A 13,328-nucleotide genomic window follows, 5' to 3' on the forward strand; every position below is an offset into this window, starting at 1 on the left:
ACACACACACACACACACACACACACACACACACACACACACACACACACACACACACACACACACACACACACACACACACACACACACACACACACACACACACACTCCAAAATGTAAATGTTTTTCTGGTGAGGTCAGGTTCCAGGCTCTTGGCATCTCAACTCTCCTGTCCTCTATCCTCCATAGCTCCAACAGACATCATGAACCCCCCCTTATACTCCCCCTTCCCTCCCAAGAGGGAGACTGGAGGAAAATATAGCAGCGATGCTGGTTTAACCAACTCTCCAGACTCCAGACAGTGTTTTTCTACGGTCGGGTTATGACTTTAGCTGCGGGAGGTGATGGGGCCTGCCACAAATATTTCTTGAGGGGAATGGTTCACAAAACACAACATAAAAGCCCTCTTAATTTTCGAGTAGATGAATGGCAGGGAGTTGAAAGACTTAGCACTATTCCTCAGCTGTCTGCTCTGAGACAGGCAGTATTGGGCTTGACTTGCTGTTAGTACTGGTGAGTTTAAAGGTTTTATTACAAGTCCAACCTCTTCAGTGACTGCCTGGATTATCCTCACACTCTTACATGGGGCTTCAAAGATCAAACAACCGGCTAGAATCCAAATGGACGAATAATTGAAACATGTTGAAGTCATGTAATTCTAACTATATATTTTCAGATTTACTTGAAATTTAGAGTAAAAAACAAGTATTTCATCAAGTGTAAAAGTGAAGACGTAATAATAATAGATCTCAGATGATCAAAAGTGGAAGTTGTTTTGAAAGCAAGAACCAAAAGCATTTTGAAGAAAAAGTGACAAAACACAGAATGACAAAAAGAGAAAATAAATCAAATTCAGTCAGCCAGGCTTGGAAAATGATCAGAGCATTTCCTCTTCATTTTAAATATCAAACAACAATCAAACAAAAGAAAAATAATAATACAGTTCCATAATGGTGTATTTTGTTGGAAACTTAACATAAGTGCATAACAAAACATATTAGCCAATATCTCAAATGCAAATAACTGCAAGATACATCTACAATCCATCCAACATGAAAAAAAAATCTGAAAATATAAACATACACACACATTCTTCATTGGAACAATGTTCAACCAAGCAGTAGTAGTGGCTCATGCCCTTGGCAAGGCGAGATAAGGCTATCAGCTTCCATCATCGCTAAACAAGATTGAGCAAAGTACATTAAGCAGAAAAATACAAACAAATTACAAAGGCTTGAGGCAGGGCTCTTTATCTAATGTTTGTGGGGACTGTTAGCGTCAGTTGGAGGGAAATGGGCCTGGGTCTAATAGATCCTGCCCCACCACTTCCACACGGCCAGCGAACAATACACAGCGCCATTATCTCAGCGCTAATGCTATCCTTCCTCATGTGCAAAACAAGCTCCCAATCTCAACCTCTCTGCCACTGTGGCGACCAACATAAATACAAGCAGTCTCAGACCAAAGGAAAAGATAACAATGGCTATCGCACAGAGAGGCGGCTGTTTAAAAGAATCTAACCTAGCCTGCTGAAATATATTCTTCAGGATGGTGCTCAAAGAAAACTTTCTACAAAGCGATAATCCATTGCTTTTAGACTGCTTGTAAGCTACTTCTAATAACACCATTTAGAGGTCTCTCTACTCCACCAACCAGCTATAACAAGCCTGCATTAGCTTTGTTATTGATCTGATCTCCTAAACCCCTTGCTGTGACCCCAGAGGTCATGATTTATGTATTAAGCAGCTTTTTAAAGAAATCCATTTTCCTGTTGAGCCCCCAATGTATGTCTTATGCTGCACCATGCCGGTAATCAGAGAAGGGCTTCTTGTTTGATTTTGACCGCCCCCCCCCCCCCCCTTTCCTCCATAGTTTGCACCCCTCCTCAACAACTTGTCTCACAACACCTCAGGTCCCTGATCAATACCACAGAGCTCCTGGTTCAACTGGCTGCCCTCCTCCTCCTCTCCTCTCTGCTCCTTTCTGTTTCCTCTCCCTCAATCCCTCTCCCTCGTTTCCTCGCAGCAGGATACACCTCCATCAGGGCACTCGCAACAACGCAGTGCCAGGCTTCTGAAGGGTCCGGATGAAAGTGCGACGACAATACAATGGAGACAAAGATTCCAGAAGAAGGAAGAAAGACGGAGCGAGGGAGAGGGAAGAATAAAAAGAGTGTTTGGACTTGTGGACAAACTGCCTCTGCGATCTCAGAGGGGCCCACTCTTGTCTGCTGATGTCGATAATGGAGCAGCAGCAGAGGCTGAGGATGGGGGGAGTGTGTGCGTGTGTATGTAATAAAGGTCAGGAGAATCAGGGAATGGGGGGAAGAGTGTGTGTGAGTTTAAGAGAAGGATTATCTCACTAAGAACAAGGTGTTTTAACACACCAACGAAAGGGAGCGTTTCATCTACAAAGGCCAAAGGTCCCAGTGCAGGAAAAACAAATCTTGTTCGATTTTTTTGAAAAAAGGATGGGAAGGTGTTAACTGACCTGCAATATCAGTTATCCAAAAAATAAAAGAAGCAGTGTCTCTGAAAAGTCGCACCCATTACAGGAAAATAAATTCGATTTGAAAGTAACATTTCCGTCGTTCTCAAAGCTGGGTCTCAGTACGACAGAGATGTCATAGTGGTGCTAATTAGAGCTGGCGGAAAAGTACGTGTGCGTAGATATCATCTATTGTTCCTCATCACTCTAATGAGCTTAAATGTCTTTGTCTTCATTCATCAGCTCAAAGGTTGCAGAGTTGCTGAAATAGAGTCACTATCTTTTTATATACTATCTATTAGTACATCATGTGATTAAAACTGTAGTAACATCTTCCTAAATCTCACTCACATCCATGTCCTACAGGCTGTGCTGCTTTCAAGTAAAAACGCCTGTGTGTAAGATGTTCTATATGCTGAAAACCAATCTTTAAAATATATATTGCAAACACATAATAAATTCAAAGCTGCTTTTACAATTTCTACATGTGTGCAACATCTAGTAGGTTGCAGTTGGCACAGAGCAATAGAGCACTTATTTCATCCGTGTTGAAAGAAGGCATAGTGGCTCAAAAAAGAGAGGCAGAGGTGTGTAAGGAGAACAGAGATAGACCTGTTATCATGTAACAGAGGCCCGATTTGACCTGACCTTGAGCATACGAGCGTGCACGTGTGGACGCACACACACATGCAGGGTCACGGGGCATAAAGAGCCACTGTGTCAGGTCACAGAGCACAGAGGGAAGGATAAAGGACTTGAGGGATGTGATATGACTAATATGAGGGGTTTTGCAGGCCTTCGGGGGGACTGGCGTTACAGCCAGGGGTGACTGACACTGCTGATCTGTATCACACATCAGAGCAGATCACAGCAGAGGAGAGCAGCCCGAGCACACACATGAAGTATGGACACACAACCGACGGAATCCAATTTCTAAATCCACACAAACAAGGACACTTTGAGTTGAAAAAAGGAGTATTTAAATCAACTACAAATGTTATACTTACACAGTTATCGTTTCACATAATATTCATATCCTACCTTCCCTTTGAAGCGTAGCAAAGGACACAAGGACATAAACTACTCTATAAAAATAAGCCATAGATGTGCAAAAATGAAAAATCCCCCCTGCCGCTGACAAAACTGTTATTTCTCCCCCTCAAAGAGCGGGTTCAAAGATCAGCACCTAGCAGGATGGGATGGGGTACGCTGTGGCTTGCATGTCTATCAGGTTACACACTTCAAAGACACACTGCCATACACAGCCAGCGATGAGAGCAAAGGGGCCAAGGATAGGGCCACATTGTCATTCTGCCATTATCACTACTGCCAGGGGATGGTCGGCTCTTTTTTTCTATTATAATTGGACTTTTTTTTTCCTCCATCAACAATGGTTTTGAAGAATATGATCGCTTCCTTTGAGTCCTTTGAAAGGCTCCAAACATTCTGCGAGAGACCAAAGTGTTGAGTGTCTCAGGTTTGTCAGCTCCTGGGAATGATCCATAGATGGCACTGTTGGCTCATGCTACGGGTCTGTTGCCAGCACTGCAAAGGAGGAGGAGGGAAGAATATCCACTTAAAACTCATCAACTCCGGATCTGAGAAAAAAAAAATGCTTTCATCTATGCTCAAGTGTCATTTGCCAAATATAATCTTGTAACTTCTAATGAATTCATACTGCTAGAAAGAATCTTTCAAAATATCACACTTTCCAAACAGAGCACATTTTTTTCAAAAATAAAAACTGTTCTTTCCAGTACGGGTGATTTAACAGCTCATTATCAAAAGAAGTGTTTTTCTCTCTTTCTCCCCCAGCTATCATTTTCCTCACTAATCAACAACACCACAACCTTTATAGTGAAAACAATTATTACTATAGTGAAACGGGTATATTTTTTTAACTGAATTTGACCATAATCCTCAACTTTTTAAGAGGATTTTTCAGATGCTCTGACAGAATTGTTTAAGAGTTTTCTCAACGGTACTTAACCTAAAGATTAGTAAGAATTATAAAGAAAAACTTCAGGGAGGTTTCTTGAAATTTGAGATAAGAACGTTTGTAATCGTATGGTTGACATCACTCAGTGAGAACGAGAGGAAGCCTGTTGTTTATGGTACAGGTCTGTTGATGATGGTGAGAGGGGTAAACTGCGAGTTGGCTGGAGGTCTGCTAGCCCGCGAGGCCCCCCTGGGAGTCCAACTGCCCTGATCTATGGCTCCTCTGACTGCTGAGGTCAGACCAGAGAAGCCCTGGAAATGGGAAATTAGCAGCCCTTTGCAATTAGAGCCCTGACCACAGGCAGAGCTGGTGTGTTGCATCACTTACTAGAGAGAAGTCCACTTTTTGACTGTGAAATAAAAAACTGAAATTGTAACGTCACAAGGAACCACACAAACAAGAGCTTTCTCGTGTAGCCGCATGTGTAAAGCCTGCGATTTAAACAGAAGACGACAAAGAAAGTCAGGCAGAGGGCGCGAAATGCCCTGAGGCAGGCTGACTGGCCCTCGCCACCCAGGCACTGTGCGGACATGCCGGGGCCTGGAGCAGCCCTCAGCTCCGGATGAACATGTCTCCACCTACAGTAGGAACCAAGCACCCCCCGACCCCCCTCACTAATTTACACCATGTCAAGCCAACTCCCATCTCAACAACAAACTCCTATCCACCATCCCATAAGAAGCTCTTTCTTCTGAATCGTGATGCTGCAAGCTACTAAAAGAGGGGGGGGGGGGGGGGGGGGAACGTGTTACACAGGATCAATCCCACAGCCTGTTTGCGCTGACAGCAGGGAGAGCTGTTGAAGTGTGTGTCCAGGTAGCTTCCTCATGGCTGCAGGCGGTCAGGTAGCAGGCAGTGCCAGCGGTGTGTCAAACACACACGCAGTTGCCTCCAACCTGTCAGTCAGACGCACCCCGCACCACATCCGACCACCAAGGTCTCATACATAATTTGGCATCAAATGAATATTTTCTCAACGTCCTGGCAAAAGTGGTATTTGATGAAATATTAATTTGGTGATTAATTTTTTGCATCTGATCTTCTGTCAAGTGAGATAAAAAAAAGAATGGATTTTTTCCTGTGAAGCCAGTTGTTGAAGGGCACCTCTCTCCAACTTCACACATAAAACTTTGATTAACTGATACAACAGGCACGCTTTTTTTCCCAGAGTAAGATGAAAAGAAAAAACTTACTCCACTATGAAAGTGGAATCAAGACATACTAAAGAAGACAGGCTAAAAGCACTAACATAGCTTTTTAATCTACTGAGCAGCTTGCTTGCACTTTACTATAGGTGCTAAGGACCGTTAGGGTGCAGCAGGCCAGATGGAACTAGACAAGCAGCATCTCTTTGAGACAGTGCTGATGGGCTACAAAGTGACTCTGAATCCACAGAGAATGACTTGTAAAACATCTCAACAGTGTGACATATGTCATGAACCTTAGCCGAGATGAAAAGTTTAGTAGTGCTCTGAGAGCTTGTTCACTAAAAAGCAGTCAAGCATATGTCAGTGGTGGCAGAGAGTCAAAACGATGACTATTGTATATGTTCAATGGAGCATTGCCATGGTGAGTTCACATCATTATGGTGCGTTAAAATACTTTTTTAACGATACACTCTTTTTTTTTTTATTGTATGTGTGACACCTCTAATACCATGTGTGAAAATAAAACTACATTTAATGAATCATCCTAACATTTAAATGAAGATGTTTATTTGATTTATTTAGGTTTTTCTTTTTTTTTTACAAAGTAAATCTGAATTCTTTTAATTAAAACTCTTGGAATTTTTTTTAATAGCCTCCATGTAATGTGCCCTAATAATTCTTAATTAATACAGCAGTATAACTAAACTGGACAAGTGGAAGACACCTATTTATAAAACATTTTAGTGCTGTTTCCATTATATATGAATATTGTCGTAAAAATTCTGCTTTTTATTGTAAAGTCTAATTTATTTCCAACAGCTTTAATGTCGTGTTACTAAATGATTCCAAATCAATGCAGCATTTAAGTACAACAAACAAGTAGGACACACCTCTTTTTATTCCATTTTTCTATTTGATATGATTTTTTTTGTTAGAAATATACCCTTTTATTTAATTAAAACTCAAATTTCTTAGCAAAAGCTTCCATAGGTTGTTTCTGTGTTCATGGGAAATAACAAGTGGTAGGCTATTCAAGTATTAAGACTTTGGCTAAAGATCCTGGTTTGATTGACAGGCTGTATCCACTTATATTTCTCTTTAATATTAAGGATAGAAAGGCCTACCTTCACAAGCTTGAGCAGCTCATATAGGTCCTCCACCTCATCCCCCTCAGTCACGCTGTAGTTTCTGCTGATGTCCAGGCTCGAGCCCTGGATGGTCCGTCTGTACAGGGGCAGGTCCATGGCTTCAGAGTACAGATCTATGGCCTGGTGGCCCACTGTCTGGTACATGTAGCTGTCCAACTCATCTGTGGCATAAAGGAAAACATTTGAATAACAGGGCTTAACAATAACTTTTAAAAGTAGTTTAAGGCTGGCAACCAGGCATCAGTTTTTGGATGCTGAAACTGAAATATAGTGGCCATTTTTAACACGCCTTTAGATAGATTAATTAAGATACTATGCAGTTATAGGTAAGAAAAAGCTTTATCATATTTGCCAAAGTGATCAAAAGAAACAAGAAATGCAATTTACTCAAATGTAACACCGGCAAAATCTGAAAATGTTTCTGTTTATTATTTGAAATCATCATCAAATAGAAGCCATGTTTGCTTAAAAAAATATAATCTAACAAATAATTGCTTATCGGTCAATATTTGTTTTAATACCTAATTGTATTTTGTTTCCATCCCTTACATAGCACATTCCAATGCCTTTGCTATAAGGCCATCGGTCTGTGGTCTCTAGGTGGAAAACAAAACATTATGGAAATACTTTAACTGTAACTGCAGCTAATGCTCTAATAAACAGAGCAAGCATAAGATAATGCACTACTGTCATGTATGGCACTTCAAAAAGGGTGAGTGTCTGTGTACAAGCACTTTGAAATGTATTTATAAGGAATTATTTTATAAGTTATACTTCTTAGATGTCGCTCATATGTCTTGTTTTAACTCTGGAATGCTGAATCTCCCATCTGCAGCACACTGCAACAATTCCTGTGGGATTAACAGTAGGATTTACATGAAGTGCTGCAGTACTTTTGCAGTTTCTTGGGTCACAGAAATGCAGATGGTTGGCCCATATAGCCCAGCTGCCCCCTGTAGATCACACAAACCCCAGCAGCGCATCCTCCTCACCTGTGTTAGCAGGACGGAGGTTGGCAAGAGCTACGATCCGGTGCCCAGCAGCAACACACTGCATCATGTTGTAGCAGCTGTCTTTGCCCCCACTGCAACACAGCAGGAGAAACAGACACAGAGGAAAAGCTGTATTGGAATCATTACGACAGAAGTACACACATCCTTTACTCAAGAAGAAGTACAGACACTTGTGTTTAAAAATACTCTGGTAAAAGTAGAAGTACTGACTTAACGTCTTTACTCGAGTAAAAGTAAAGAAGTATGGGCTTCGAAATGTAACTACCAACTGTTTTAAAGAGTAAGTGACCTCACTTTATATTAATAGAACAATCATGTCATTGTTAGCTAATGAATGTTTTGATGCTGAACAACGGCAAAATGTCAACGTTTTCATTGGTCCCTTCTTTAGAGAAGACCAGGAAATCGTGTTAAAATAATAATGATCATGCCACTTAACACAGATTACAACTAAAGTAACGAACCTGTTTTGAAAATGTAAGAAGTACAGGTATTTGTGTTAAAAATGTAAGAAGTAAAAGTAAAAAGTCGTCAGAAAAATAAGTAGTGGAGTAAAGTACTGATACCAGAAAAATGTACTTAAGTACAGTACGAAGTGTTTGTACTCCACTACTTCCCACCTCTGCATTACGATGAAGACCAATATATTATATGTGGTGATCTGGAAATGTGATGCACAGCAAGAATATTCAGTGATGAAGAAGCTGTTTGAGGCTTCACTTACTAACTCAGGATGCTCCATTCTAAAAAGTATTTACCATACACTAACTGTGATGTGTGATGCTCTTGTACTCATTTTTAAACATATAATCGATAACAGTTTTAATTTCTACAAGAGCATGATATATCCTGACTTTAAACAAAGTCAGAGGCGAAATACAACCCCTAACACCTGATAGGAATAAAGATCCAGCGTTTGTTGACAGCAATCCATCTGAGATTTAGCTCCTACCATGCTAGCAAAAACATAATTTTGAGAGAATTCCGGAGAAAAAACGTTGTTACCTTATTAACGCGACCACTTTCATCTTCTTATTTTTTGCTCAAAAGACTGCTGACATCAAAAATATTGGCTGTTATAGTACACAACGTGATAACTGTGCTTAGCAACCGGTGCATGTACACAACACATGTGAAAGCTAGACTTCCGGGTTGCTAAAGGACCCTTGTATATAGCAAGTTGCCCTCAAATATGCCTGATAGAAAATCGGTCCTTGGCATTTTCTCTCTTTCTATGACATTTAGATCTATTTGTTGTTTAACAGACAGGGCCATAATTAAGTACAGTATTGTCAGGTTGTTAAAAAGAAAAGAAAAGTAAGTATAATATTGTTTATTTTTTATTAAAATGTCAATTATGTTCACATTACTATGGCTATGCTATGATTAAGGACATAAACCAGCAATTCAAAAAAAATAAAACTATGACTAAAATGAGTAATAATATATCAAATTGATACCAATAAACATAATAATAAATACATCATTATTTTATACAACATATAACACATCAGCTAACAACAACAACAAAAAAGGGCAGGTTTAACTTAACTTTTTCAGATCCGGCAAACTACACATATAACTTTAGAAACATAATCAAAGTGCATATTCACAGTAACTCTAAAACTGACATCCTTTCCCACGTGTGTCTCAAGAGAGGACCAAAAGTCCATGCACTGGTATTCACACACAGGTTGCGCTTTTCCTCTGAGGGAGCCCTATTTTGCTCTGAGTCAAGCCTTTGATGCTCTTTTTGCTCTCTGTTGTTGTGCCAGAGCTGAATAATTGCAGTGCTTTTGTCTGCTTCCCTCACCTTCTACCCCTAAGCAGGCTAAAGGCAACAGATTCTGTTTGAGTGAACAAAATTGAGAGAGACGTCTCTTCATCCCATTGCTTTTAACCGGGTTCCCTTTTTTGTTTTTGTTTGTTTTTTATTTTATTCATCCTGAATAAATGGCAAAATCTACATCCTACAATTGAGCATCTTGTGTGTGGTGCTACAGCGGGTACAGACTGAGAACAGGCGTCTGATGTGATATGATTCATCCTTTTGAATCTATAATTTAAATTTAAAAAAAATCCATCGGCCCTTGTTTCTTTGTTTGATTGTTTCTGTATTTCTTTATTTGCAGTGTATTCATTTTAGTTTATTTAACATGGACCATTATTCTTTTATTACTTGATGAATAAATATAAACACCTTACTGGACATATAATATTCATCCTCAGTCCCTGGGCAGGTAACCCATTATAACTACAAATACATGTGTACACTTAATAATCTCAAGTGTAGGACATTTTATTTGACAAGATGAATGATATAGTTTTCCAAATCATTCTTTGACATGTTGGTTTGAAAAATGGCCTTCTCTTGGGGAGAGCAGGACACGTCCCCTTGGGTCTGGTTGTCCCTCAGTTTGTAAACTCATTAATATATCACCTATTTTCCAATTTTGTGGCAATACATATTCACTGCCTCTGGTCATTTCCATTAAAGCCGAGGCTCATAGGATATGACTCATGCAAATGTTGTCACTTATCAGTTTTAATTTATGTAGTTTATTACCCGGACAAATAAAGAGGTGTGTTGTTTTCCGGTTTTATTTGTGGCAGCATTTTGCTGACGTAAAAGAGCATTTTATGTCCGTATTGTTGGTGCGATGGGGATAAAAAGTGTTGATGGATAGCCCAACTGAGACACAGCCAATGGACGTGAATATGAGACGCATAAATATGAAAGCCAGGCAGCAGGAATCAAATGACACCCTTGGCCTTTCGTTAAAGGAGCATGTGCATATGACAGGTGATTTACACGGACACACAAACAAATTTTTGTCGCACAAGGACACAAAAACTTTGTGTGTAATGAGAAACTAAGGCCTCAAATCACAAGGCGATAAATTGAGTGTCACAACAGGCCAGCCAAGGTTGCACGCTGAGTGGGCAGAATACAAACACACATACGCAATTCTGGTCTGTTCCACAACATGACAAAGCAAGTGATGCACAGTAACACAGTGCTTCATGTACACTTCATCATTCTGAATAGAGGAAGTGGATTATGGGTAGGGGCTAAAACAGATAACAAAGTTAACTAAAATCGTCTTGTTTAAGATTGCAATAAATGTTTAACATAATTGAAAACAATCCTTGGGTGTTGTATTTGCAAAAATAATGTCCATTTGAAAAGGTTTATATATTGTTCATGCCAAGAATAAACAATAGAAGCATTATCACAAAGGCAATGGCTGATGTAAAGTTAACATAAGGTTTACAATTATTACAGGCATTTATATTTAAAGATTAAAAAGTGTTTTAATAGTCCAAAATATCAGGTTAGATGCAACCCAATATCATAGTTATAATGTCACAGTAATCCCATCGCCATGTCATTTAAAATAACATTGAAATCTAACAGATTATTTTGCAACATATCAAGCCAATGTGCAATTCCTATTCTGACTTTATGCAGAGTGCAAATTGGATTTGAATTAACTGTAATTTGAATTTAAGTTTCAATTATGCCACACACGAAGCAGAGGGGATGGAGAAAGCAGTGGCAAATTGAGACGCTTGCCTTGAACATCTGGTTGTACAGGTTCTGGATTTCTTTTTCTACAGTGTGAATCACCGTCTATCCAAATGTCAGAAGTTTATTTTACAACAGAAACAAATAAAACTCTTGCTAATTATAGATGCAGTTCAATGAGGGCTGATGACAGCCAAATGTTATCTTAAGATAGTGATACATTTGCTCTCAAGTGAGCAATGGTTGAAAGCAGTCCTGTGTATTCCTAACTCTACCCCACTCTGGTTTTTCCTCCATCAGGGGCTCATTTTCCAAAGAACTATCAACATAATGATACCTCTTTAGGGCCTAACCACATCCAAATCAGTTAGTAAACAACCCAAACGGGGATCTGTACACATTTTTACAGACAATTAACTGTTATCACGAGGGGCCCAAATGGATTAGTAGGCTCATTAATGTCTGAGGCTAATCGCTCCTTGATTGGAAATGTGAGAGAATGTGAAATAAAGTCGTGGTTTGATCCAAATTGTGTTTGATCATGGCATCGTCCTTAACAACAGCCCCAGTCTGCAAACAGTAATTGAATTTTTTTCTTTTCTAAATCCCCCAATGAAAATCTGTTTTTTTTTACCCTGCTACCATTTGGCTTCTGACTCACATAAAGCATTAGAATCGATGAAAAATGTTTTGCCTCATAAGCTGCTGCACTTTTGTGAAAGCCCTGAGATCATTTTGCTGATAACTATTATTTTGTCGTCAAAATAATAAATATCCTTGCTTAGAAGAATGCCTTTCAGAGTCGTTTAAAAGTGGTGCTGATTCACTTCTACTTGATTTTATGTCTCGTAAATTGCATCTATTTAATCAAGGGTGTTACAATATGTCATATCTCTAATATAAGACAATACACATCCTGGAATATGTATATATATATATTATTTAGAATAATTTGTGTGCAATAAATTGCATTTTGTGGCTCACTTAGAGAAAGTCCAACTACGTTTAAAAATGTGGTCTTGATGCAGACAATTTATTATATTATTGTTGTTGTTTTTTTATTTATTAGCATTATTAGTATTTTAAATTAAAAAAAAGAGTTTACAGATATACTCACTTTCACTCTCAGTGCATATTGGTGGCTTGAGATAAATGCAAACCAGCCATCTATTCCTAAATACAAATGTATTTTCCTGAATAATTCTCCTTCATTTGAAATTGTCTTGCTCTGCTTATCCCATAATCAAAATAATGGCTTCAGTGGTTGAGGCTTGTGAATCTCCAGCCAAAAGGATGTGGTCCATTACAGTCTGCCACCATTCCACCAATTATGAAGCAGCCAAGGCAAACAGCACACACTGATATCACCTGACCACGCTGCCAAACACTGTATACAGGATCTTTTGTCTAATGGTTTACAGAGACTCTCCACTAAACCTTTATCCCAGTTACATTAATTAAACCACCTGTGTGTATGGTCAAGCCAAAACTAAAACTATTTTATAATAAAACAACCTTAAAGTGATCATTTGTATTTCCCATCCTCTCTGTTATATATGAATATATTATAATGGTAAATTGTGGCTTTGTAACTGAGCTGACTATTATAATGTTGGTGAAAATACTTTTTAATCTGTAAATGGTCTGGTGGTGGGATGCTGTAATTAGCTCATCTGCTCTCTGATATACAATCCTCGGACGGTTTTCCTCTCAGCCGACAAACACAATCCTAATCCAGGAAATAGCCTGCAATCAGAACATTGGAATTGACATCAGAGGTAGCCACAGAGGCGATTCCCACACACCCCTCCCATAGCTTCAAAGGTCTTCCTGGGCCTGTTATGGGTTTCCCTCGTGATGAAGTGTGACACTCCACAAACACAAAAGCCCCAGCCCTCTCGTGGGTCCGCTTTGCTTTTCTTGGATCAGTCCAATCCGACCAATGCCAAGTCAACTTGGCGGTTGTCAAAACGGGCCCCATATCTCTGAAGAGCGTGTCTGTGT

General features: G+C 39.4%; 1 protein-coding gene across 1 annotated transcript in view; it reads right to left on the reverse strand.

Moving 5' to 3' along the window:
- dph6 (diphthamine biosynthesis 6) overlaps positions 1–8,927 on the reverse strand; it is a 56,362-nt gene extending 47,435 nt beyond the window's left edge. The window contains exons 1-3 of the mRNA XM_034125247.1: positions 8,801–8,927; positions 7,775–7,866; positions 6,759–6,943 (exon numbers count right to left, since the gene is read on the reverse strand). Coding sequence (XP_033981138.1) covers positions 6,759–6,943; positions 7,775–7,866; positions 8,801–8,823 — 300 coding nt within the window. The 5' untranslated portion in view covers positions 8,824–8,927. The remainder of the gene's footprint in view (positions 1–6,758; positions 6,944–7,774; positions 7,867–8,800) is intronic.
- Positions 8,928–13,328: the final 4,401 nt, after the last annotated feature.

The sequence above is a fragment of the Trematomus bernacchii genome, unplaced genomic scaffold (assembly GCF_902827165.1).
Source record: "Trematomus bernacchii unplaced genomic scaffold, fTreBer1.1, whole genome shotgun sequence".
Lineage (NCBI taxonomy): Eukaryota > Metazoa > Chordata > Actinopteri > Perciformes > Nototheniidae > Trematomus > Trematomus bernacchii.